Source organism: Ambystoma mexicanum, chromosome 11 (assembly GCF_040938575.1).
Source record: "Ambystoma mexicanum isolate Mex_15411 chromosome 11, UKY_AmexF1_1, whole genome shotgun sequence".
Classification (NCBI taxonomy): Eukaryota; Metazoa; Chordata; class Amphibia; order Caudata; family Ambystomatidae; genus Ambystoma; species Ambystoma mexicanum.
Window position 1 is genome coordinate 16,709,916 of NC_090934.1, and position 26,172 is coordinate 16,736,087.

A 26,172-nucleotide genomic window follows, 5' to 3' on the forward strand; every position below is an offset into this window, starting at 1 on the left:
GCTCCCAGGGCCTGGAAAAGGGGGATAGGAAACATTTTGCAACGCCCTGACACCAACACACGCACTGCAGTGTGCGGAGGCGTGTTTTTCAAGCAAGACCCGCTGCTCAAGGTTGCGCAGACTGGCAGGAAAGCATCGCCCCACTCACACGCCAGTACGAGCCCGCGGCAGCCCAAAGAGCAAACATAAGGCCTAACAACTACGGGCCTGAATATGGGGCGCAACCTTAGCCCAAAGCGATGTGCCAGAAACAGGTGGACCAGACCTGCATGCACAGACACTGTAGCGCAGGAAGCAGTGCACGAAAAGCCTGCATACATGCACAAAGACTGAGTAGGGGGCAAGCCCCAAACAAGGGTCAATCCCAACACGACTCGTGCCAGGTGGGGAAGGGGGGAGCGAGAACACCCGCTCACTGCTGCAGCCCAACACACCTGCAGCCTCCACCTGAGTCAGGGGACGGGCAATGCACAACCACAATCACCCGAGAAGACACAGTCACCACCCAAAAGAGGGGTGAAAACGTGCAAAAAAGATTACAAAGTGTGGAAGTCAAGTGTGTTGTGACTTGGTGTGACAGGATTTGGCAATTTTTCAGCTGGATTTGGTCTCAACAAGCAACTTGCTGTAATATTTAATTCCACCGATAGTTAGGTACTCACTGTCCGCGAGTCCACACTGTTATGTGGGAGTGGCTTCGTTGAGGCCGCAGGAGAGCGCAAAGGCACCAGGAAATGTTGTTTGGTTTAGGGAGGGGTGTGCACGGGTTTCCGGCAGTTACCGTATGTTTAATAAAGAGCAGTTGAACTGCTGCTGGGCTCTGTGTGTTCTATTAAAGAGCCGGCTTTTCTCTGCCCTGTTTATGAATCTAACAATGGCGACGAGAGGTGCAAGACCCACTCATGCCTAGGAGCGAGGCCTTCCATCGGGCAGTTCAGCGCATCGGCGCGTCTCCCGAGCACGGTGCCGGCACGAACCGGGCCCCGCTGCGCAGATACGCGTACCACGCGTATGTCAGGCGAGGCGGATGCCGCACTGAAGACTCGCGACCGCCCCGACACAACAGCAGCACTCCAGCGAAAGCGGCTGGCAAGGCGCCCACGCCCCTGCGCTTCATTACCTGTGAAGCGGAGGAGCCGGAACGGGCGAAACAGGCCCGCATTACAGCCGCAGAAGGGAGAACGTGTCACGCGCAAGCTCCCAGCTGACTGAGGCCCACGAGGAAAGTAGAGTTCATGGCAGAAATTTAAAGGAGGCAAGTGAAATGATGGATGAATGAAGTGTAATTACCCTAAGGAAAACGCTTGAAGGATAGTCAAACACAGAGCATACAAGCACCTTGAAAGTCACAGAAGATCACCAGATACAGCAGACATCGCATAACGGAATCAGACATGTCTGACACAGCACAAGCCACCGCATCCTCATCAGGAAGCGCAGACAACACGCAAGGAGACAACCAACCGACACAGGAGGCAAGTGGCGCCACGCAAGTCATGCACATGCCAGGCCCATTTGAAATAAGAGATACTTCAAACCTGGGACCCCGCTGGACCACATGGCTGCGAGACTTCAAGTTCTACGCTGTGGCCATAGGGCTGAAAGATGAGGAGAGACTCAAAAACACATTGTTTATGGCAGTGGGTCCAGCAGTAAGAGACATTGCAGGCGAATTAATGAACGTTGAAACAGTAACATATGGAGAACTCCATGACAAACTCTCCCAATACTTTGCCCCACATACCAACATTGACTATGAACATATTCCATACCACACGGCAAGAAAAAGGTGAATCCACAGACAATTTTGTCATGCGACTCCGCATTAAATTGAAGCACTGCGAATTTCACAGGTATTCGAATGAAGAAGCACTGAGATCACAGGTCATTGCGGGATGCCGGTCGCAACCGTTCCGCAAACAACTCCTGCAAAAACAAAGATCCCTGGACGAGATCCTGGCGCTCACTCGCATGGAAGCAGCGGTAGAGTCTCAACTGGATACCCTGGGCAAAGTCACCATTCAACAATCCGCAAGCAACCCCGATACCATTAACAAACTGTATGCAGCCCCCAGCCCTGGAGGCAAGCGCCCGGACGCCTCCTGCTACAGATGTGGCTACGAATACCCGCACATGGGTGAGTGCCCCGCCATGGGTCAACAGTGCACCTCGTGCGGGGGTATGGACCATTACAGAGCAATGTGCAAAAACGCACCAGGCCCCGCCACGCACAAACAATGTACCCAGGACAGACGAAGATTCACACGACGCAGCCCGCCGATCACAAGGAGGGAGGATGAATAAGCCACTCCCAGAAGGGAGGATAGAGATCGCCCGGGTCCACCTCCCCGCGAGGACAGGTGGTCACATGAAGGATCCAGACGCTCTCAAAGGAGACGCTTCGTCCGTTACATCGAGATGCGCTCTCCCTCCAGCAGCGACACCCCATCATCAGAAGAGGACCAGAGGAAGAAGGAGTATGTATGGGCACTCAACAACACCACGGCCACCCAGCACAGCCCAATCCTCACGTTGCACGTTAACAACACCCCACTAAACCTCCTGATTGACACGGGTGCAACTGTCAACATTATTAGCGAGCAAGCTTACGAGTCGCTCACTCCACTACCAAAAATCAAGCCGACCACTGTTGACATTTACCCATATGGAGCGACAACGCCATTACCATGCAAGGGCATGATCACGGCCTAGTGCACCCACAAGGAACACGCAGCCAAAATTCCCTTGCACATCCTGAAAACGGAAGCCAACAGTGGGTGCATCCTGAGTTTCCGCACAGCAGTAGAGATAGGGCTAGTACACATATTATATCAACTAATGGCTCACAAGTACTTTGCCAAGACGGAAGCCATTAAGCAAATGTTCCCCAAACTTTTTAGCAGGCTCGGAAAACTGAAAAACAGAAAGGTACACCTGCATATCAACCCCAATATTGAACCAGTGGCGCAGCACTACCGCGGCATACCGATTAACATTCAGCGTTGGTTGAGGAGGAACTGGACAAGCTCATCAAAATGAATGTCATCGAGCCCGTCTCGGGCCCCACACCCTGGGTATCACCCATTGTTCCTGTACCAAAGAAATCGCCCGATGGGTCCATACACCTGTGTGTCGACATGCGCAGAGCAAACGTAGCCATTGAGAGAGAAAGACACCAGTCGCCCAGAATAACGGACATGATCCACCTGTTACATGGGGCAAAAGTTTTCTCCAAACTGGATTCAACTAAAGGATACCACCAGATTGAAATTGCCCCAGAATCCAGGTACATCACCACATTCGTGACACACCTTGGCCTATTTCAGTATAAACGACTACGTTTCGGCATCTCGTCGGCAGCCGAGATATTCCAGGAGGAAATACACAGAGTGATCAGACACGTCCCCAACTGCCTGAATTATTCTGATGACGTACTCGTATACGGAAAAACACAAGAAGAACATGACAGAGCACTGCAAGAAGTGGGACTCACACTGAACAAGGCAAAGTGTGAATTCTCCAAAGGAGCGCTGAGATTCTTTGGGCACATCTTCTCAGAAAAAGGGATGCGCCCAGACCCCGATAAAGTGACCGCACTGAACTCAGCCCCGCCACCCAAAACCACGTCGGATCTACGCTCGTTTCTGGATCTAGCTAGCTATTGCTCAAGGTACTTGAAGGACTACGCCACCATTAGCAACCCGCTACGGCTACTCACCCGCAAAGATGCTCCATTCACATGGTCCACAGAGTGTCAGCAGGCTTTCGAAAACATCAGAAACGCCATCTCGCATGCGGAGGACATGGCATACTTTGACGCCCAGAGAGACACCGAAATCATCGTAGACGCCAGCCCAGTAGGACTCGGTGCCATACTGACCCAGAAAGATCACATGGACCCACCCAACATCTACATCGCGGCCTATGCCAGCAGGAGTCTCACCGCCATAGAACAGGCGTACTCCCAAGCGGAAAAGGAAAGCTTGGCAGTCGTATGGGCGTGCAAGTACTTACACCTGTTCCTCTTCGGAAAAGAATTCACGATAGTGACAGATCACCAGGCGCTATTGACCATCTACGGCGACCAAAGAGCAAGAATGCCCCCGAGGATAGCAAGATGGGGCCTACGCCTACAAGATTATAAATTCAAGGTGGTGCCCCGCCCAGGAAAAGATGAAAACCCGGCGGATTACCTATCCCGACACCCCACGGGGCCAGCAGAATCACAGCCCTCCATAGCGGACGCGTACATAAATTACATAATCCATCACCTGCAGCCCCTACTGGTAGGATGGCTGGAACTGAACAAATACTCGGGCAGGACCCAGCACTCCGGATCGTGCGTCACTGCCTACTTTCAAACAGGAAAGCTCTCATGAGACAACAAGCCAGGTCGGAAGCTGAAACAGTGCGTGAAGATGTCAAATGGCTCGACCAGGTGCGAGAGGAACTGAAAGTGGTAGAAGACCACATAGTGCTCAAAGGTTGCAAAGTGGTGATCCCAAAGGAACTCCGTGAACGGATAGTGCACTTGGCGCACGAGAGTCATAGAGAAGTGGTAGCCACCAAGCGCCTCCTCCGCCAAAAAGTGTGGTTTCCGCAACTCGACAAGCTGGTGGACAACATAGTGGGGGGATGCCACATCTGTGCGCAAGTAGCGCCGCCTCCACACCCTAACCCACTACAAATGTCACCGCTGCCTAAACAAGTCTGGGAGGAACTAGCAGTGGACCTTTTCAGGCCTCTCAGGGATGGCACCCATGTGATAGTTCTCATGGATGAGCACCCACGTTTCCCGGACGCGCAGATTGTGGAGAGGAGCGCGACTGCCAGCATCATCCCGGCCCTAGACCGAATGCTATCAGCATATGGAATACCAAAGGTCATAAAGTCGGACAATGGCCGACATTCGCAAGTCACGAATTTCACAACTTTGCCATATACATGGGTTTTCAACACCGCAAGATCACCCCACGATGGCCGCAGGCAAATGGCATGGTCGAACGGTTCATGGCCAGCATTAAAAGAACACTCCAGATAGCAAACATCCAGAACAAATCATTTGAGCAGGCCATCAACCAATTGCTGAGAGAATACCGGCACACACCCCACAGCACAACAGGGATATGCCCGGCGGATCTAATGTTCCGAAGACCGGTTAAGACGAGACTACCGGAAGATCCCAGGACACCCGAAATGACCAGGCTGGAACACGAAGCCAAGGACACCGATGAAACAGCCAAGGCAAAGATGAAAGAAGCAGTAGACCGCAAGAGATGTGCGAGAAGCAACCCTGCCTGGCGTGAATGGCGTGTTTTCAGAGTCCCACGTGCCTCTTTGCCCCTCCAGATGCGCACTGTTAGTGTAAAATTACGTACCCTTCCTGAAATTTACACCCCAACACCATCCCCGGGCAGTGAAGCAACTACACAATAATATCCCCAATATCTGTTGATTCTCCGGCTGACCACTTCCATCATAGCAGCGTGCCGTGTTGAAACCGGGGTCTGCAGCTCTGTGACCTTCTGGGGCGTCACACTGCCACAACAGAGAGGTGCAGGAGAACAACCCAGGAGCCTGCTTAAACCAACATAACTCTAGCACAAATATCAAACTCGCTCTTGTCCTGGCCCCAGTGTTAATTCCCCCATAGCTCATTCCGTAGGGCACAACAACCAACAGCCAATCGCCTGTGTACAGCAGGCGCATAACGAACTAGACCTCCTTCTGTGCATGGCGTCCTTCTACTGTGCGTGGCGTCCTCCTGCTGTGCGTGGCGTCCTCCTTCTGTGCCTGGCGTCCTTCTGCTGTGCGTGGCGTCCTCCTTCTGTGCGTGGCGTCCTCCTTCTGTGCATGGCGTCCTTCTACTGTGCGTGGCGTCCTTCTGCTGTGCGTGGCGTCCTCCTGCTGTGCGCGGCGTCCTTCTGCTGTGCTGCAATGCTCCTGGAGGCGAAAACCAGGCGGTTTAGCTTATAAGCCGCTCGGCCCACCCCTTTCTATTGACTCATTTTGCTGGCATTTTGGCCCTTTGTCAGGCTTCCCGCCGCTCGGCCTTCCCAAGCTTCCTGTACACGTCCGCCTTACCCAGGGGAGGGAGGAGAGGACGCTGCCCCGTTATTCAGGCGCCTCCTCCATTTCTCTTTGTTTACACCTCCATGCTCATCTGTGTCCCTGCTCCTGTGCTCCCATGCTCCTCTGTGCCCTGCTCCTGGGCTACCATGCTCCTGTGCTTCCATTCCCATGTGTGCCCCTAATTCCTGTGATCCTATGGTCCCATGCTCCTCTGCGCCCCTGCTCCTGTGCTCCTCTGCTTCCATGCTCCTTTTCGCCCCTGCTCCTCTTCTTCCATGCTCTTGTGTGCCTCTGCTCCTGTGCTCCCATGCTCCTCTGTGCCCCTGATTACTGTGATCCTATTCTCCTATGCTCCTGTGCTCCTATGCTCCCCTGCTCCTGTGCTCCGCTGAGGCCCCTGTGCTCCCCTGTTCCATGCTCCTCTGCACCGCTGCTCCTGTGCTCCCATGCTCCTCTGTGCCCCTGATTACTGTGATCCTATTCTCCTATGCTCCTGTGCTCCTCTGCTCCCCTGCTCCTGTGCTCCTCTAAGGCCCCTGTGCTCCTCTGTTCCATGCTCTTCTGCACCGCTGCTCCTGTGCTCCCACGCTCCTCTGTGCGGCCTGCTCCTGTGCTCCCGTGCTCCTCTGTGCCCCTGCTCCTCTGCTCCGCTGCTCCTCACTCCCGGTCAGGGCGCGATGGAGGGCCCTGGTGGACCTGCCAACTGCTTCATGATTCTTCACTCATGGTGATTTAATTAGGGAAACGCCAGGAGGCACCGAAAGGAGTAATCCTTTTTTATTTGCTTTTGCTGCAAAAATAAAATTCCCCAAAGTTCCTTGTTGCGTCTCTGCGGTGTGGACATCAGGCAAGAACGATTCCCCCAGAGTGCACTTCGGCCACTGGTGTGTGCGTATGCAAATGTTAAATGTTAAATGTTAAAGGTATTTGTACCACGCACCGTCACCAACGGAGTTAGTCCCCAGGCGTTCTGGCAGATCTGCAAACGAGAAGGTGGGATGGGTTAGTAGGTGAAGAGGGAGCAGGATAGTGAGAGGAGTGGTGTTCTGTTCGCAGCTTCAACGCTGTATACCCCGGGTGCTGAGCTTCGGTGCGAGTATTGGGTCGATGTCAGTCCTCATGTGCTGTTGGCGTTGCTTATGTGTTGTTGTAGTGTTGTGAAGTGCGTGCGGGTAGATGTGCGAGAGATGGTTGTGTGGCACTCGCTAATCCTCCCAATTTCATCAGTGTGGGCAAAAGGGCTACGCCTGGCAGGGTTTGGTTCATGCGGGGCGCTCCCTGTGCTGTTCTAACGTGCTCTGTAGGTGCTCTGATAGCTCTGGCCGGCTCTGTAGGTGCTCTGATAGCTCTGGCCGGCTCGGTAGGTGCTTTGATAGCTCTGGCCGGCTCTGTAGGTGCTCTGATAGCTCTGGCCGGCTCTGTAGGTGTTCTGATAGCTCTGGCCGGCTCTGTAGGTGCTCTGATAGCTCTGGCCGGCTCTGTAGGTGCTCTGATAGCTCTGGCCGGCTCTGTAGGTGCTCTGATAGCTCTGGCCGGCTCTGTAGCTGTTCTGATAGCTCTGGCCGGCTCTGTAGGTGCTCTGATAGCTCTGGCCGGCTCTGTAGGTGCTCTGATAGCTCTGGCCGGCTCTGTAGGTGCTCTGATAGCTCTGGCCGGCTCTGTAGGTGCTCTGATAGCTCTGGCCGGCTCTGTAGCTGTTCTGATAGCTCTGGCCGGCTCTGTAGGTGTTCTGATAGCTCTGGCCGGCTCTGTAGGTGCTCTGATAGCTCTGGCCGGCTCTGTAGGTGCTCTGATAGCTCTGGCCGGCTCTGTAGGTGCTCTGATAGCTCTGGCCGGCTCTGTAGGTGCTCTGATAGCTCTGGCCGGCTCTGTAGGTGTTCTGATAGCTTGATAGCTCTGGCCGGCTCTGTAGGTGTTCTGATAGCTTGATAGCTCTGGCCGGCTCTGTAGGTGTTCTGATAGCTCTGGCCGGCTCTGTAGGTGCTCTGATAGCTCTGGCCGGCTCTGTAGGTGCTCTGATAGCTCTGGCCGGCTCTGTAGGTGCTCTGATAGCTCTGGCCGGCTCTGTAGCTGTTCTGATAGCTCTGGCCGGCTCTGTAGGTGCTCTGATAGCTCTGGCCGGCTCTCTAGGTGTTCTGATAGCTCTGGCGGGCTCTCTAGGTGTTCTGATAGCTCTGGCCGGCTCTGTAGGTGCTCTGATAGCTCTGGCCGGCTCTGTAGGTGTTCTGATAGCTCTGGCCGGCTCTGTAGGTGCTCTGATAGCTCTGGCCGGCTCTGTAGGTGCTCTGATAGCTCTGTAGGTGCTCTGAAGGTGTTCTGATGCCGATGGATTGAGGGAATTATAAGTCAACACCTGGCGACGGACTCCTTGGGGACCTTATATAGGGCGGCGGCCTGGGAAAGGAGCTGAAGAAATGTTGGGGACCCCTTGCAGGTGTGACACTAGCAGGACAAGCATAGGCAAAGCCAATGGGCCTGTGACATGTCATTTATGGAGTCAGGTCTTGCGACACCCCAAGGAGAGCATTTGAGGGAACACTCCCATAATAAACAATCAAAGAGGGGCGAGTAGGGCTAAAAGGGGGAAAAGACGTGCAAACAACAAAAACATCAAAACATGAAATTGCGGAACTGAGGATAGCTCCGCCCTCTAGGGCATTACTGATCACTGTGTAAGCCTAAGAATGATGGAAACTGAGAGACAGCACCGCCCTCTAGGGCATTACTGATCACTGTGTAAACCTAAGAATTGTGGAAACTGACGATAGCTCCGCCCTCTAGGGCATTACTGATCACTGTGTGGGGATAGCTCCGCCCTCTAGGGCATTACTGATCACTGTATTGTGGAAACTGCGGATAGCTCCGCCCTCTAGGGCATTACTGATCACTGTGTAAACCTAAGAATTATGGAAACTGACGATAGCTCCGCCCTCTAGGGCATTACTGATCACTGTGTGGCGATAGCTCCGCCCTCTAGGGCATTACTGATCACTGTATTGTGGAAACTGCGGATAGCTCCGCCCTCTAGGGCATTACTGATCACTGTGTAAGCCTAAGAACTGTGGAAACTGAGAGACAGCACCGCCCTCTAGGGCATTACTGATCACTGTGTGGGGATAGCTCCGCCCTCTAGGGCATTACTGATCACTGTGTAAACCTAAGAATTGTGGAAACTGACGATAGCTCCGCCCTCTAGGGCATTACTGATCACTGTGTGGGGATAGCTCCGCCCTCTAGGGCATTACTGATCACTGTATTGTGGAAACTGCGGATAGCTCCGCCCTCTAGGGCATTACTGATCACTGTGTAAACCTAAGACTTGCGGAAACTGAAGATACCACCACCCTCTAGGGCATTACTGATCACTGTGTAAGCCTAAAAAATGTGGAAACTGAGGATAGCTCCGCCCTCTAGGGCATTACTGATCCTTGTGTTATGTGGAAACTGAGGATATCTCTATGGTCCAGAGATTTTTTACAAGTGGAAATTATAACACTTGTTAGAGAGAAAAAAAGTATGGTTTCTAAACTCCAAAGAGGTGTACCATTTGAATATTTTTTTTTATTTTAATTTCTTTTAGATGCCAACCCAGGGAAAAAGAATACCAAATTATATTTCACCTGCAAGGCTTTACGCACACATTGTGATTCAACATTGTAAGATCCATGTATAGTTGTCTTTTTTGTGTGACAAAAACAGTTTTGGTGTCGAAACATTTATAGGGCAAGCCTCTTCTTATCTATCCCCTAACCCTGAATCAGCAGCCAACCAGCGCTGTCTAGGACCAGGTACCATATGAGGGATTAGATATAATGGTTGGAGGGCAAGTAGCTTTAAGTTACACATAAGGTAACTTAAAAAAGAGAAAGAAAATTAATCACTCACCTGTCATTTGTGTGTGAAAACAGTTGGGCATATTGTCAGGTACGAGACCCACCATTAGTCCTTTCAAGTGTATTGTTGGTCTTACACCTTCACCCATCCTCAGCCACTCAACGATGCTTCCCTCTTAAGCCAGGTAGCCTACACCTTCACCCATCCTCAGCCACTCAGCGATGCTTCCCTCTTACGCCAGGCAGCCTACACCTTCACCCATCCTCAGCCACTCAGCGATGCTTCCCTCTTACGCCAGGCAGCCTACACCTTCACCCATCCTCAGCCACTAAACAATGCATCCTTCTTAGGCCAGGCAGCCTACACCTTCACCCATCCTCAGCCACTCAACGATGCTTCCCTCTTAAGCCAGGTAGCCTACACCTTCACCCATCCTCAGCCACTCAGCGATGCTTCCCTCTTACGCCAGGCAGCCTACACCTTCACCCATCCTCAGCCACTAAACAATGCATCCTTCTTAGGCCAGGCAGCCTACACCTTCTCCCATCCTCAGCCGCTCAACGATGCGTCCCACTTAGGCCAGGCTTCCTACACCTTCACCCATCCTCAGCCGCTCAACAATGCATCCCTCTTAGGCCAGGCATCCTACACCTTCACCCATCCTCAGCCGCTCAACGATGCATCCCGCTTAGGCCAGGCATCCTACACCTTCACCCATCCTCAGCCGCTCAACGATGCATCCCGCTTAGGCCAGGCAGCCTACACCTTCACCCATCCTCAACCGCTCATTGATGCATACCACTTAGGCCAGGCAGCCTACACCTTTACCCATCCTCAGCCGCTCAACGAGGCATTCCTCTTAGGCCAGTCAGCCTACACCTTTACCCATCCTCAGCCGCTCAACAATGCATCCCTCTTAGGTCAGGCAGCCTAAACCTTCACCCAACCTCAGCCGCTCAACGTTGCATCCCTCTTAGGCCAGGCAGCCTAAACCTTCACCCATCCTCAGTCACTCAACGATGCATCCCTCTTAGGCCAGGCAGCCTACACCTTCACACATCCTCAGCCGCTCAACAATGCATCCCTCGCCAGGCAGCCCACACCTTCATCCATCCTCAGCCGCTCAACGATGCATCCCTCTTAGGCCAGGCAGCCTAAACCTTCACCCATCCTCAGCCGCTCAACGTTGCATCCCTCTTAGGCCAGGCAGCCTACACCTTCACACATCCTCAGCCGCTCAACAATGCACCCCTCTTAGGCCAGCAGCCTACAACTTCATCCATCCTCAGCCGCTCAATGAGGCATTCCTCTTAGGCCAGGCTTCCTACACCATCACCCATCCTCAGCCGCTCAACGATGCGTCCCACTTATGCCAGGCAGCCTACACCTTTACCCATCCTCAGCCGCTCAACAATGCATCCCTCTTAGATCAGGCAGCCTAAACCTTCACCCATCCCCAACCACTCAACAATGCACCACCCTTTGTCCACACAGCCTTCACTTTCACCCATCCTCAGCCGCTCAACAATGCATCCCTCTTAGGCCAGGCAACCTACACCTTCACCCATCCCCAGCCGCTCAACAATGTATCCCTCTTAGGCCAGGCAGCCTACACCTTCACCCATCCTCAGCCGCTCAACAAGGCATCCCTCTTAGGCTAGGCAGCCTACACCCTCACCCTTCCTCAGTCGCTCAACGATGCATCCCTCTGAGGCCAGGCAGCCTACACCTTCACACATCCTCAGCCGCTCAACAATGCATCCCTCTTAGGCCAGCAGCCTACAACTTCATCCATCCTCAGCCGCTCAATGAGGCATTCCTCTTAGGCCAGGCAGCCTACACCTTTACCCATCCTCAGCCGCTCAACAATGCATCCCTCTTAGGCCAGCAGCCTACAACTTCATCCATCCTCAGCCACTCAATGAGGCATTCCTCTTAGGCCAGGCAGCCTACACCATCACCCATCCTCAGCCGCTCAACGATGCGTCCCACTTATGCCAGGCAGCCTACACCTTCACCCATCCTCAGCCGCTCAACAATGCATCCCTCTTAGATCAGGCAGCCTAAACCTTCACCCATCCCCAACCACTCAACAATGCACCACCCTTTGTCCACACAGCCTTCACCTTCACCCATCCCCAGCCGCTCAACAAGGCATCCCTCTTAGGCTAGGCAGCCTACACCTTCACCCTTCCTCAGCCGCTCAACGATGCATCCCTCTTAGGCTAGGCAGCCTACACCTTCACCCTTCCTCAGCCGCTCAACAAGGCTTCCCTCTGAGGCCAGGCAGCCTACACATTCACCCATCCTCAGCCGTTCAGCTGTGCTTGTGGTCCACCTGCTCTGAGGCATTTAGTCTTCCCCATCCTAGCCTCTACTAGGGCAGACCTCCTCCAGCCTTACCCCTCCTGTGTCTTCAACCTCACCTTTTTCCACAGCTTTCCGCTTCCACATACGCTCCTTTTCGAAAAGGTGAGGTAATCAGTCATACTCGCCCACAGTCTCTGACTTCTTCTCTTGCAGCCAAAGCCACAGAATGCCATCACGATTGCTGTGTCATCGCGGGCCTTGTTCCGGATGGAGGAAGAGCAGAAGATCTACCGGGAGCAGGGTCTGGAAGAGTACGTCCGATACCAGCTGGAGCACGAGAACGAACCATTCAAGCCAGGAGCAGCCTTCCCTTTTGTCAAGGTGAGCACCAGCACCCCCTCCTAAGATTCCAGAGGGGCCCAAGCACACATCACAGAGTCATAAACCCACCCCAGAGAAACAAGCCCCTCATCAGTATCAGACAAAATACCCAGAGCAGTCTTCCCTTGGTCAAAGGGAGAATCAAGACCCCCTTCCTAAGATCCCACTGGGTCCCCAAAGCACCTCACAGAGTCATAATCCCAAACTCTGGCAAGCCAGACTCGCCATCCTTCTCGGGGCGCATACCCAGAACCATCTTCCCTTGGTCAAGGTGGGCATCAAGGCGCCCCAAAGGCATCCCACCGCATCACAAAGTCTACTTCCAAACTCATACAGCACAGGTGAACACCATGGCAGGGCCATCGCAAACACAATGGCCAACACTGTGCCAAGGCAAACACCATGGCCAACGCCAAGGCAAAAACCATGGCCAACCCCATGCAAAGGCGAACACCATGGCTAACGCCAAGGCGAACACCATGGACAACCCCATGCCAAGGCAAACACCATGGCCAACGCCAGGGCGAACACCATGGCCAACGCCAGGGCGAACACCATGGCCAACGCCAAGGCGAACACCATGGACAACCCCATGCCAAGGCAAACACCATGGCCAACGCCAGGGCGAACACCATGGCCAACGCCAAGGCAAAAACCAATGCCAACCCCATGCAAAGGCGAACACCATGGCTAACGCCAAGGCGAACACCATGGACAACCCCATACCAAGGCAAACACCATGGCCAACGCCAGGGCGAACACCATGGCCAACGCCAGGGCGAACACCATGGCCAACGCCAAGGCGAACACCATGGCCAACCCTATGCCAAGGCAAACACCCTGGCCAAGGCAAACACCATGGCCAACCCCATGCAAAGGCGAACAACATGGCCAATGCCAGGGCGAACACCATGGACAACCCCATGCCAAGGCAAACACCATTGCCAATGCCAGGGTGAACACCATGGCCAACGCCAAGGCAAAAACCATGGCCAACCCCATGCAAAGGCGAACACCATGGCTAACGCCAAGGCGAACACCATGGACAACCCCATGCCAAGGCAAACACCATGGCCAACGCCAGGGCGAACACTATGGCCAACGCCAGGGCGAACACCATGGCCAACGCCAAGGCGAACACCATGGCCAACCCTATGCCAAGGCGAACACCCTGGCCAAGGCGAACACCATGGCCAACCCCATGCAAAGGCGAACACCATGGCCAATGCCAGGGCGAACACCATGGCCAACGCCAAGGCGAACACCATGGACAACCCCATGCCAAGGCAAACACCATTGCCAACGCCAGGGTGAACACCATGGCCAACGCCAAGGCGAACACCATGGCCAACCCTATGCCAAGGCGAACATCCTGGCCAAGGCGAACACCATGGCAAACCCCATGCAAAGGCGAACACCATGGCCAACCCCATGCCAAGGCGAACAACATGGCCAACTCCTACACAAACCCCAGTGCAGGGAACAGCCACACAGAAAAGGGGTACTAGCCCTCAGCAGGGGGAAATGTGAGTCAGTGGGTAACGAAGGCAGAGGGTCACGCAGGTAGGAGCCACAGGGATAAAACAGCCACGGTGGGAATAAGAACATATGAGAAATAGGATCCCAAGAGCTATAAGAGCTTGGAAGCCATGAGTCCTTATATAGGAGCCACAACCATTAAGAGCTAGCAAGCTACAGGAACCTTATATGGGAGACCCGGGATTAAGTGCTAGGAAGCTATGGGAACCTTATATGGGAGCCCCAGGGATTAAGTGCTAGGAAGCAACATGAACCTTATATGGGAGACCCGTTCATTTAGAGCTAGGAAGCTACAGGAACGTTATATGGGAGCCCCAGGGATTAAGTGCTAGGAAGCTATGGGAACCTTGTATGGGAGCCCCGGGGATTAAGGGAGCTACAGGAACCTTAAATGGGAACCCCGTTGATTAAGAGCTAGGAAGCTACGGGAACCTTATATGGGAGCCCCGGGGATTAAGTGCTAGGAAGCTATGGGAACCTTATATGGGAGCCCCGGGGATTAAGTGCTAGGAAGCTAAAGGAACCTTATATGGGAGCCCCGGGGATTAAGTGCTAGGAAGCTATGTGAACCTTACATGGGAACCCCAGGGATTAAGTGCTAGGAAGCTACAGGAACCTTATATGGGAGCCCCGTTGATTAAGAGCTAGGAAGCTACAGGAACCTTATATGGCAGCCCCAGGGATTAAGTGCTGGGAAGCTATGGGAACCTTATATGGGATCCCGGGGGATTAAGCGCTAGGAAGCCACAGGAACTTTATATGGGAGCCCCAGGGATTAAGAGCTAGGAAGCTACAGGAACCTTATATGGGAGCCCCGGGTATTAAGAGCTAGTAGGATACAGTAAACTTATATGGGAGCCCCGGTGATTAAGTGCTAGGAAGCTACAGGAACCTTATATGGGAGCCCCGGGGATTAAGTGCTAGGAAGCTACAGGAACCTTATATGGGAGCCCCGGGGATTAAGAGCTAGGATGCTATGGGAAATTTATATGGGAGCACGGCGATTAAGTGCTAGGAAGCTATTGGAACCTTATATGGGAGCCCTGGGGATTAAGTGCTAGGAAGCTACAGGAACCTTATATGGGAGGCCCAGGGATTAAGAGCTAGGAAGCTACAGGAACCTTATATGGGAGCCCCGGGGATTAAGAGCTAGGAAGCTACAGGAACCTTATATGGGAGCCCCAGGGATTAAGTGCTAGGAAGCTACAGGAACCTTATATGGGAGCCCCGGGGATTAAGTGCTAGGAACCTATGGTAACCTTATATGGGAGCCCCATTGATTAAGAACTAGGAAGCTACAGGAACCTTATATGGGAGCCCCCGGGATTAAGTGCTAGGAAGCTATGGGAACCTTACATGGGAGCCCCGTTGATTAAGAGCTAGGAAGCTACAGGAACCTTACATGGGAGCCCTGGGGATTAAGTGCTAGGAAGTTATGGGAACTTTATATGGGAGTACCGGGGATTAAGTGCTAGGAAGCTACGGGAACCTTATATGGGAACCCGGGGATTAAGAGCTCGGAAGCTACAGGAACCTTATATGGGAGCCCTAGGGATTAAAAGCTAGGAAGCTACAGGAACCTTACGTGGGAGCCCTGGGGATTAAGTGCTAGGAAGATATGGGAATCTTATATGGGAGCCCCGGGGATTAAGTGCTAGGAAGCTATGGGAACCTTATATGGGAGCCCCAGGGATTAAGTGCTAGAAAGCTATGGGAACCTTACATGGGAGCCCCGTTGATTAAGAGCTAGGAAGCTACAGGAACATTATACGGGAGCCCTGGGATTAAGAGCTAGGAAGCTACAAGAACCTTATATGGGAGCCCCAGGGATTAAGAGCTAGGAAGCTATGGGAACCTTACATGGAAGCCCTGTTGATTAAGAGCTAGGAAGCTCTGGGAACCTTATATGGGAGCCCCAGGGATTAAGAACTAGGAAACTATGGGACCGGTATATCGGAGCTCTGTGATTAAGAGCTAGGAAGCTACAGGACCCTTATATGGGAGCTCCAGGGATTAAGAGCTAGGAAGCCATGAGACCTTATAGAGGAGCCCCAGCCATTACATGCTAGGAAGCTATGGGAAACTTATATGGGAGCCCTGGGGATTAAGTGCTAGGAAGCTACAGGAACCTTATATGGGAGCCCTGGGGATTAAGTGCTAGGAAGCTACAGGAACCTTATATGGGAGCCCCGGGGATTAAGTGCTAGGAAGCTATGGGAACCTTATATGGGAGCCCCAGGGATTAAGTGCTAGGAAGCCACGGGAACCTTATTTGGGATCCCCATGGATTAAGAGCTAGGAAGCCACAGGAACCTTATATGGGAGCCCCAGGGATTAAGAGCTAGGAAGCTACAGGAACCTTATATGGGAGCCCTGGGGATTAAGTGCTAGGAAGCTATGGGAACCTTATATGGGAGCCCCAGGGATTAAGTGCTAGGAATTTACAGGGCCCATATATCAGAGCCCCAGGGATTAAGAGCTAGGAAGCTCTGGGAACTTTATATAGTAGCCCTGGGGATTAAGAGCTAGTAACCTACAGGGCCCATATATCAGAGACCCAGGGATTAAGATCTAGGAAGCTACAGGAACCTTATATGGGAGCCCCAGGGATTAAGAGCTAGGGCGCTACAGGACCCGTATATCAGAGCCCGAGCGAAGAGCTAGGAAGCTACAGGGTCCATATATCAGAGACCCAGTGATTAAGAGCTAGGAAGCTATGGGAACTTTATATGGGAGCCCTGGGGATTAGGAGCTTGGAAGCTACAGGAACCTTATATCGGAGCCCCGTGATTAAGAGCTAGGAAGCTATGGGAACCTTATGTGGGAGCTCCAGAGATTAATAGCTAGGAAGTTACAGGACCCGTATATCAGAGGCCCAGTGATTAAGAGCTAAGAAGCTATTGGAACCTTATATGGGAGCTCCGGGTATTAAGAGCTAGGAAGGTAACGGAACTTTATATGGGAGATCCGGGGGATTAAGAGCTAGGAAGCTACAGGGACCTTATATGGGAGCCCCAGTGATTAAGAGCTAGGAAGCTACAGGACCGTATATAAGAGCCCGAGCGATTAAGAGCTAGGAAGCTATGGGAACCTTATATGGGAGACCCGGGATTAAGAGCTGGGACGCTATGGGACCTTATATGGGAGCCCCGGGGATTAAGAGTTAGGAAGCTACAGGACCCTTATATCGGAGCCCCAGGGATTAGCTAGGAAGCTCTGGGAACCTTATATGGGAGCCCCGGGGATTAAGAGCTAGGATGCTATGGGAACCTTATATGAGAGTCCTGGGGGTGAAGAGCTAGGAAGCTATGGGAACTTTATATGGGAGCCCCAGGGATTAAGAGCTAGGAAGCTACAGGGCCCGTATATCAGAGCCCCAGCGATTAAGAGCTAGGCAACTATAGGAACCTTATATGGGAGGCCTGGGGATTAAGAGCTAGAAAGCTACAAGACTCTTATGTGGGAGCCCCTGGGATTCAGAGCTAGGAAGCTCTGGGAACCTTATATGGAAGCCCCGCCGATTAAGAGCTAGGAAGCTACAGGAACCTTATATGGGAGCCCTAGGGATTCAGAGCTAGGAAGCCTAAGGAACCTTATATGGGAGCCCCTGGGTTTCAGAGCTAGGAAGCCACTGGAACCTTATATGGGAGCCCTAGAGATTCAGAGTTAGGAAGCCTAAGGAACCTTATATGGAAGCCCGTGGGATTCAGAGCTAGGAAGCCACAGAAACCTTATATGGGAGCCCTGGGATTAAGAGCTAGGAAGCTATGGGAACCTTATATGGGAGCCCCGGTGATTAAGTGCTAGGAAGCTATGGGAACCTTATATGGGAGCCCTGGGGATTAAGAGCTAGGAAGCTACAGGAACCTTATATGGGAGCCTCAGGATTAAGAGATAGGAAGCTACAGGTCCCATATAACAGAGCCCCAGGGAATAAGAGCTAGGAAGCTACAGTACCCATACATCAGAGCCCCAGGGATTAAGAGCTAGGAAGCTATGCAAACCTTATATGGGGGCCCCGGTGATTAAGAGCTAGGAAACTCTGGGAACCTTACATGGGAGCCCCAGGGATTAAGAGATAGGATGCTACAGGAACCTTATATGGGAGCCACGGGAATTAAGAGCTAGGAAGCTACAGGACCCGTATATCAGAGCCCCAGCGATTAAGAGCTAGGAAACTACAAGAACCTTATATGCGAGCCCCTGGGATTAAGAGCTAGAAAGCTATGGGAACCTTATATGGGAGTCTCCGGGGATTAAGAGCTAGGAAGCTACAGGACTCGTATATCAGAGCCCCAGCGATTAAGAGCTAGGCAACTATAGGAACCTTATATGGAAGCCCTGGCGATTAAGAGCTAGGAAGCTATGCTAACCTTATATGGAAGCCCCGGGGATTAAGAGCTAGGAAGCTACAGCAAATTTATATGGGAGCCCCGGGGATTAAGAGCTAGGAAGCTCTGGGAACCTTATATGGGAGCTGCTGGGATTAAGAGCTAGGAAGCTCTCAGAACCTTATATGGGAGCCCATGTGATTAAGAGCTAGGAAGCTACAGGACCCTTATATGGGAGCCCCAGGGATTAAGAGCTAGGAAGCTATGGAAACCTCATATGGGAGCCCCTGGGATTCAGAGCTAGGAAGCTCCGGGAACCTTATGTGGAGCCCCAGAGATTAAGAGCTAGGAACCCACAGGAAATGTATATGGGAACCCCGGAGATTAAGAGCTAGGAAGCTATGGGACCGTATATAAGAGCCCGAGCGATTAAGAGCTAGGAAGCTATGGGAACCTTATATGGGAGACCCGGGATTAAGAGCTAGGATGCTATGCAACCTTATATGGGAGCCCCGGGGATTAAGAGTTAGGAAGCTACAGGACCCTTATATCGGAGCCCCAGGGATTAGCTAGGAAGCTCTGGGAACCTTATATGGGAGCCCCGGGGATTAAGAGCTAGGATGCTATGGGAACCTTATATGGGAGTCCTGGGGATTTTAAGAGCTTGGAAGCTATGGGAAACTTATATGGGAGCCCCAGGGATTAAGAGCTAGGAATCTACAGGGCCCGTATATCAGAGCCCCAGCGATTAAGAGCTAGGCAACTATAGGAACCTTATATGGGAGGCCTGGGGATTAAGAGCTAGAAAGCTACAAGACTCTTATGTGGGAGCCCCTGGGATTCAGAGCTAGGAAGCTCTGAGAATCTTATATGGAAGCCCCGCCGATTAAGAGCTAGGAAGCTACAGGAACCTTATATGGGAGCACTAGGGATTCAGAGCTAGGAAGCCTAAGGAACCTTATATGGGAGCCCCTGGGTTTCAGAGCTAGGAAGCCACCGGAACCTTATATGGGAGCCCTAGGGATTCAGAGTTAGGAAGCCTAAGGAACCTTATAATGGAGCCCGTGGGATTCAGAGCTAAGAAGCCACAGAAACATTATATGGGAGCGCCTGGGATTCAGAGCTAGGAAGCCACAGGAACCTTATATAGGAGCCCCGGGGATTAAGTGTAAGGAAGCTACAGGAACCTTATATGGGAGACCCGTGTATTATGAGCTAGGAAGCCACAGGAACCTTGTATGGGAGCCCTGGGATTAAGAGCTAGAAAGCTATGGGAACCTTATATGGGAGCCCTGGGGATTAAGAGCTAGGAAGCTACAGGAACCTTATATGGGAGCCTCAGGATTAAGAGATAGGAAGCTACAGGTCCCATATATCAGAGCCCCAGGGATTAAGAGCTAGGAAGCTAGAGTACCCATACATCAGAGCCCCAGGGATTAAGAGCTAGGAAGCTATGCAAACCTTATATGGGAGCCCCGGCGAATAAGAGCTAGGAAACTCTGGGAACCTTATATGGGAGCCCCAGGAATTAAGAGATAGGATGCTACAGGAACCTTATATGGGAGCCCAGGGGATTAAGAGCTAGGAAGCTACAGGACCCGTGTATCAGAGCCCCGGCGATTAAGAGCTAGGAAACTACAGGAACCTTATATGGGAGCCCCTGGGATTAAAAGCTAGAAAGCTATGGGAACCTTATATGGGAGCCCCGGGGATTAAGAGCTAGGAAGCTACAGGACCCGTATATCAGAGCCCCAGCGATTAAGAGCTAGGAAACTACAGGAACCTTATATGGGAGCCCTGGGGATTAAGAGCAAGAAAGCTATGGAAACCTTATATGGGAGCCCCAGTGATTAAGAGCTAGGAAGCTATGGAAATTTACATGGGAGCCCCTGGGATTCAGAGCTAGGAAGCTCTGGGAATGTTATATGGAAGCCCTGGCAATTAAGAGCTAGGAAGCTATGCTAACCTTATATGGAAGCCCCGGGGATTAAGAGCTAGGAAGCTACAGCAAATTTATATGGGAGCCCCGGGGATTAAGAGCTAGGAAGCTCTGGGAACCTTATATGGGAGCCCCAGGGATTAAGAACTAGGAAACTATGGGAACCTTATATGGGAGCCCTGGGGATTAAGAGCTAGGAAGCTATGGGAACCTTATATGGGAGCCCTGGGGATTAAGAGCTAGGAGTCTATGGGAACCTTATATGGGAGCCCCGTGATTAAGAGGTAGGAAGCTACAGGACCGGTATATCGGAGCTCTGTGATTAAGAGCTAGGAAGCTACAGGACCCTTATATGGGAGCTCCAGGGATTAAGAGCTAGGAAGCCATGAGACCTTATAGAGGAGCCCCAGCCATTACATGCTAGGAAGCTATGGGAACCTTATATGGGAGCCCTGGGGATTAAGTGCTAGGAAGCTACAGGAACCTTATATGGGAGCCCTGGGGATTAAGTGCTAGGAAGCTACAGGAACCTTATATGGGAGCCCCGGGGATTAAGTGCTAGGAAGCTATGGGAACCTTATATGGGAGCCCCAGGGATTAAGTGCTAGGAAGCCACGGGAACCTTATTTGGGATCCCCATGGATTAAGAGCTAGGAAGCCACAGGAACCTTATATGGGAGCCCCAGGGATTAAGAGCTAGGAAGCTACAGGAACCTTATATGGGAGCCCTGGGGATTAAGTGCTAGGAAGCTATGGGAACCTTATATGGGAGCCCCAGGGATTAAGTGCTAGGAATTTACAGGGCCCATATATCAGAGCCCCAGGGATTAAGAGCTAGGAAGCTCTGGGAACTTTATATAGTAGCCCTGGGGATTAAGAGCTAGTAATCTACAGGGCCCATATATCAGAGACCCAGGGATTAAGAGCTAGGAAGCTACAGGAACCTTATATGGGAGCCCCAGGGATTAAGAGCTAGGGCGCTACAGGACCCGTATATCAGAGCCCGAGCGAAGAGCTAGGAAGCTACAGGGTCCATATATCAGAGACACAGTGATTAAGAGCTAGGAAGCTATGGGAACTTTATATGGGAGCCCTGGGGATTAAGAGCTTGGAAGCTACAGGAACCTTATATCGGAGCCCCGTGATTAAAAGCTAGGAAGCTATGGGAACCTTATGTTTGAGCTCCAGAGATTAATAGCTAGGAAGTTACAGGACCCGTATATCAGAGGCCCAGTGATTAAGAGCTAAGAAGCTATTGGAACCTTATATGGGAGCTCTGGGTATTAAGAGCTAGGAAGGTAACGGAACGTTATATGGGAGATCCGGGGGATTAAGAGCTAGGAAGCTACAGGGACCTTGTATGGGAGCCTCGGGGATTAAGTGCTAGGATGCTACTGGAACCTTATATGGGAGCCCCGGTGATTAAGAGCTAGGAAGCTACAGGACCGTATATAAGAGCCCGAGCGATTAAGAGCTAGGAAGCTATGGGAACCTTATATGGGAGACCCGGGATTAAGAGCTAGGACGCTATGGGACCTTATATGGGAGCCCCGGGGATTAAGAGTTAGGAAGCTACAGGACCCTTATATCGGAGCCCCAGGGATTAGCTAGGAAGCTCTGGGAACCTTATATGGGAGCCCCGGGGATTAAGAGCTAGGATGCTATGGGAACCTTATATGAGAGTCCTGGGGGTGAAGAGCTAGGAAGCTATGGGAACCTTATATGGGAGCCCCAGCGATTAAGAGCTCGGAAGCTATGGGAACCTTATATGGGAGCCCCAGGGATTAAGAGCTAGGAAGCTACAGGGCCCGTATATCAGAGCCCCAGCGATTAAGAGCTAGGCAACTATAGGAACCTTATATGGGAGGCCTGGGGATTAAGAGCTAGAAAGCTACAAGACTCTTATGTGGGAGCCCCTGGGATTCAGAGCTAGGAAGCTCTGGGAACCTTATATGGAAGCCCCGCCGATTAAGAGCTAGGAAGCTACAGGAACCCTAAATGGGAGCCCTAGGGATTCAGAGCTAGGAAGCCTAAGGAACCTTATATGGGAGCCCCTGGGTTTCAGAGCTAGGAAGCCACTGGAACCTTATATGGGAGCCCTAGGGATTCAGAGTTAGGAAGCCTAAGGAACCTTATATGGAAGCCCGTGGGATTCAGAGCTAGGAAGCCACAGAAACCTTATATGGGAGCCCTGGGATTAAGAGCTAGGAAGCTATGGGAACCTTATATGGGAGCCCCGGTGATTAAGTGCTAGGAAGCTATGGGAACCTTATATGGGAGCCCTGGGGATTAAGAGCTAGGAAGCTACAGGAACCTTATATGGGAGCCTCAGGATTAAGAGATAGGAAGCTACAGGTCCTATATAACAGAGCCCCAGGGAATAAGAGCTAGGAAGCTACAGTACCCATACATCAGAGCCCCAGGGATTAAGAGCTAGGAAGCTATGCAAACCTTATATGGGGGCCACGGCGATTAAGAGCTAGGAAACTCTGGGAACCTTACATGGGAGCCCCAGGGATTAAGAGATAGGATGCTACAGGAACCTTATATGGGAGCCACAGGGATTAAGAGCTAGGAAGCTACAGGACCCGTATATCAGAGCCCCAGCGATTATGAGCTAGGAAACTACAAGAACCTTATATGCGAGCCCCTGGGATTAAGAGCTAGAAAGCTATGGGAACCTTATATGGGAGTCTCCGGGGATTAAGAGCTAGGAAGCTACAGGACTCGTATATCAGAGCCCCAGCGATTAAGAGCTAGGAAACTACAGGAACCTTATATGGGAGCCCTGGGGATTAAGAGCTAGAAAGCTATGGGAACCTTATATGGGAGCCCCAGGGATTAAGAGCTAGAAAGCTATGGAAATTTACATGGGAGCCCCTGGGATTCAGAGCTAGGAAGCTCTGGGAACGTTATATGGAAGCCCTGGCGATTAAGAGCTAGGAAGCTATGCTAACCTTATATGGAAGCCCCGGGGATTAAGAGCTAGGAAGCTACAGCAAATTTATATGGGAGCCCGGGCATTAAGAGCTAGGAAGCTCTGGGAACCTTATATGGGAGCTGCTGGGATTAAGAGCTAGGAAGCTCTCGGAACCTTATATGGGAGCCCATGTGATTAAGAGCTAGGAAGCTACAGGACCCTTATATGGGAGCCCCAGGGATTAAGAGGTAGGAAGCTATGGAAACCTCATATGGGAGCCCCTGGGATTCAGAGCTAGGAAGCTCCGGGAACCTTATGTGGAGCCCCAGAGATTAAGAGCTAGGAACCCACAGGTAATTTATATGGGAACCCCGGAGATTAAGAGCTAGGAAGCTATGGGAACCTTATAATGGAGCCCCGGTGATTAAGTGCTAGGAAGCTATGGGAACCTTATATGGGAGCTCTGGCGATTAAGAGATAGAACGCTATGGGAACCTTATATGGAGCCGTCGGGATTGAGAGCTAGGAAGCTATGGGAACCTTAAATGGGAGCCCCTGGGATTAAGAGCTAGGAAGTTACAGGAACCTTATATGGGAGCCATGGGGATTAAGAGCTAGGAAGCTACATGAACCTTATATGGGAGCCTCAGATTAAGAGCTAGGAGGCTATGGGAACTTTATATGGGAGCCCCAGGGATTAAGAGCTAGGAATCTACAGGACCCGTATATCAGAGACCCGGGTATTAAGAGCTAGGAAGCTATGCAAACCTTATATGGGAGCCCCGGTGATTAAGACCTAGGAAGCTATGGGTACCTTATATGGGATCCCCAGGGATTAAGAGCTAGGACGCTATGGGAACCTTACATGGGAGCCCCAGGGATTAAGAGCTAGGAAGCTACAGGACCCTTATATGGGAGCCCCAGGGATTAAGAACTAGGAAGCTACAGGAACCTTATATGGGAGCCCTGGGGATTAAGAGCTAGGAAGCTAAAGGAACATTATATGGGAGCCCTGGGGATGAAGAGCTAGGAAGCTACAGGAACCTTAAATGGAAGCCTCAGGATTAAGAGCTAGGAGGCTATGGGAACCTTATATGGTGGCCCCAGGGATTAAGAGCTAGGAAGCTACAGGACCCGTATATCAGAGCCCCGGGGATTAAGAGCTAGGAAGCTACAGGAACCTTATATGGGAGCACCGGGGATTAAGAGCTAGGAAGCTACAGGAACCTCATATGGGAGCACCATGGATTAAGAGCTAGGAAGCTACGGGAACCTTATATGGGAGCACCAGGGATTAAGAGCTAGGAAGCTATGGGAACCTTATATGAGAGCCCTGGGGATTAAGTGCTAGGAATTTACAGGGCCCATATATCAGAGCCCCAGGGATTAAGAGCTAGGAAGCTATGGGAACTTTATATAGTAGCCCTGGGGATTAAGAGCTAGTAACCTACAGGTCCCATATATCAGAGCCCCAGGGATTAAGAGCTAGGAAGCTACAGGAACCTTATATGGGAGCCCCAGGGATTAAGAGCTAGGACGCTACAGGACCCGTATATCAGAGCCCGAGCGAAGAGCTAGGAAGCTACAGGGTCCATATATCACAGCCCCAGTGATTAAGAGCTAGGAAGCTATGGGAACTTTATATGGGAGCCCTGGGGATTAAGAGCTTGGAAGCTACAGGAACCTTATATCGGAGCCCCGTGATTAAGAGCTAGGAAGCTATGGGAACCTTATATGGGAGCTCCAGAGATTAATAGCTCAGAAGTTTCAGGACCCGTATATCAGAGGCCCAGCGATTAAGAGCTAAGAAGCTATTGGAACCTTATATGGGAGTTCCGGGTATTAAGAGCTAGGAAGGTAACAGAACAATATATGGGAGATCTAGGGAATTAAGAGCTAGGAAGCTACAGGGACCTTATATGGGAGCCTCGGGGATTAAGAGCTAGGATGCTATGGGAACCTTATATGGGAGCCCGACGATTAAGTGCTAGGAAGCTACAGGAACCTTATATGTGAGACTCGGGGATTAAGAGCTAGGAAGCTCTCAGAACCTTATATGGGAGCCCCGGTGATTAAGAGCTAGGAAGCTACAGGACCGTATATAAGAGCCTGAGCGATTAAGAGCTAGGAAGCTATGGGAACCTTATATGGGAGACCCGGGATTAAGAGCTAGGACGCTATGGGACCTTATATGGGAGCCCCGGGGATTAAGAGTTAGGAAGCTACAGGACCCTTATATCGGAGCCCCAGGGATTAGCTAGGAAGCTCTGGGAACCTTATATGGGAGCCCCGGGGATTAAGAGCTAGGATGCTATGGGAACCTTATATGGGAGTCCTGGGGATTTTAAGAGCTCGGAAGCTATGGGAAACTTATATGGGAGCCCCAGGGATTAAGAGCTAGGAATCTACAGGGCCCGTATATCAGAGCCCCAGCGATTAAGAGCTAGGCAACTATAGGAACCTTATATGGGAGGCCTGGGGATTAAGAGCTAGAAAGCTACAAGATACTTATGTGGGAGCCCCTGGGATTCAGAGCTAGGAAGCTCTGAGAACCTTATATGGAAGCCCCGCCGATTAAGAGCTAGGAAGCTACAGGAACCTTATATGGGAGCACTAGGGATTCAGAGCTAGGAAGCCTAAGGAACCTTATATGGGAGCCCCTGGGTTTCAGAGCTAGGAAGCCACCGGAACCTTATATGGGAGCCCTAGGGATTCAGAGTTAGGAAGCCTAAGGAACCTTATATGGGAGCCCGTGGGATTCAGAGCTAAGAAGCCACAGGAACATTATATGGGAGCGCCTGGGATTCAGAGCTAGGAAGCCACAGGAACCTTATATAGGAGCCCCG

General features: G+C 51.7%; 1 protein-coding gene across 1 annotated transcript in view; it reads left to right on the forward strand.

Moving 5' to 3' along the window:
* The window catches only part of NT5C1A (5'-nucleotidase, cytosolic IA), a 314,845-nt gene that overhangs the window by 143,027 nt on the left and 145,646 nt on the right, over window positions 1–26,172 (forward strand). The window contains exon 2 of the mRNA XM_069622407.1: window positions 12,430–12,597. Within this exon, the coding sequence (XP_069478508.1) occupies window positions 12,430–12,597 (168 nt within the window). The remainder of the gene's footprint in view (window positions 1–12,429; window positions 12,598–26,172) is intronic.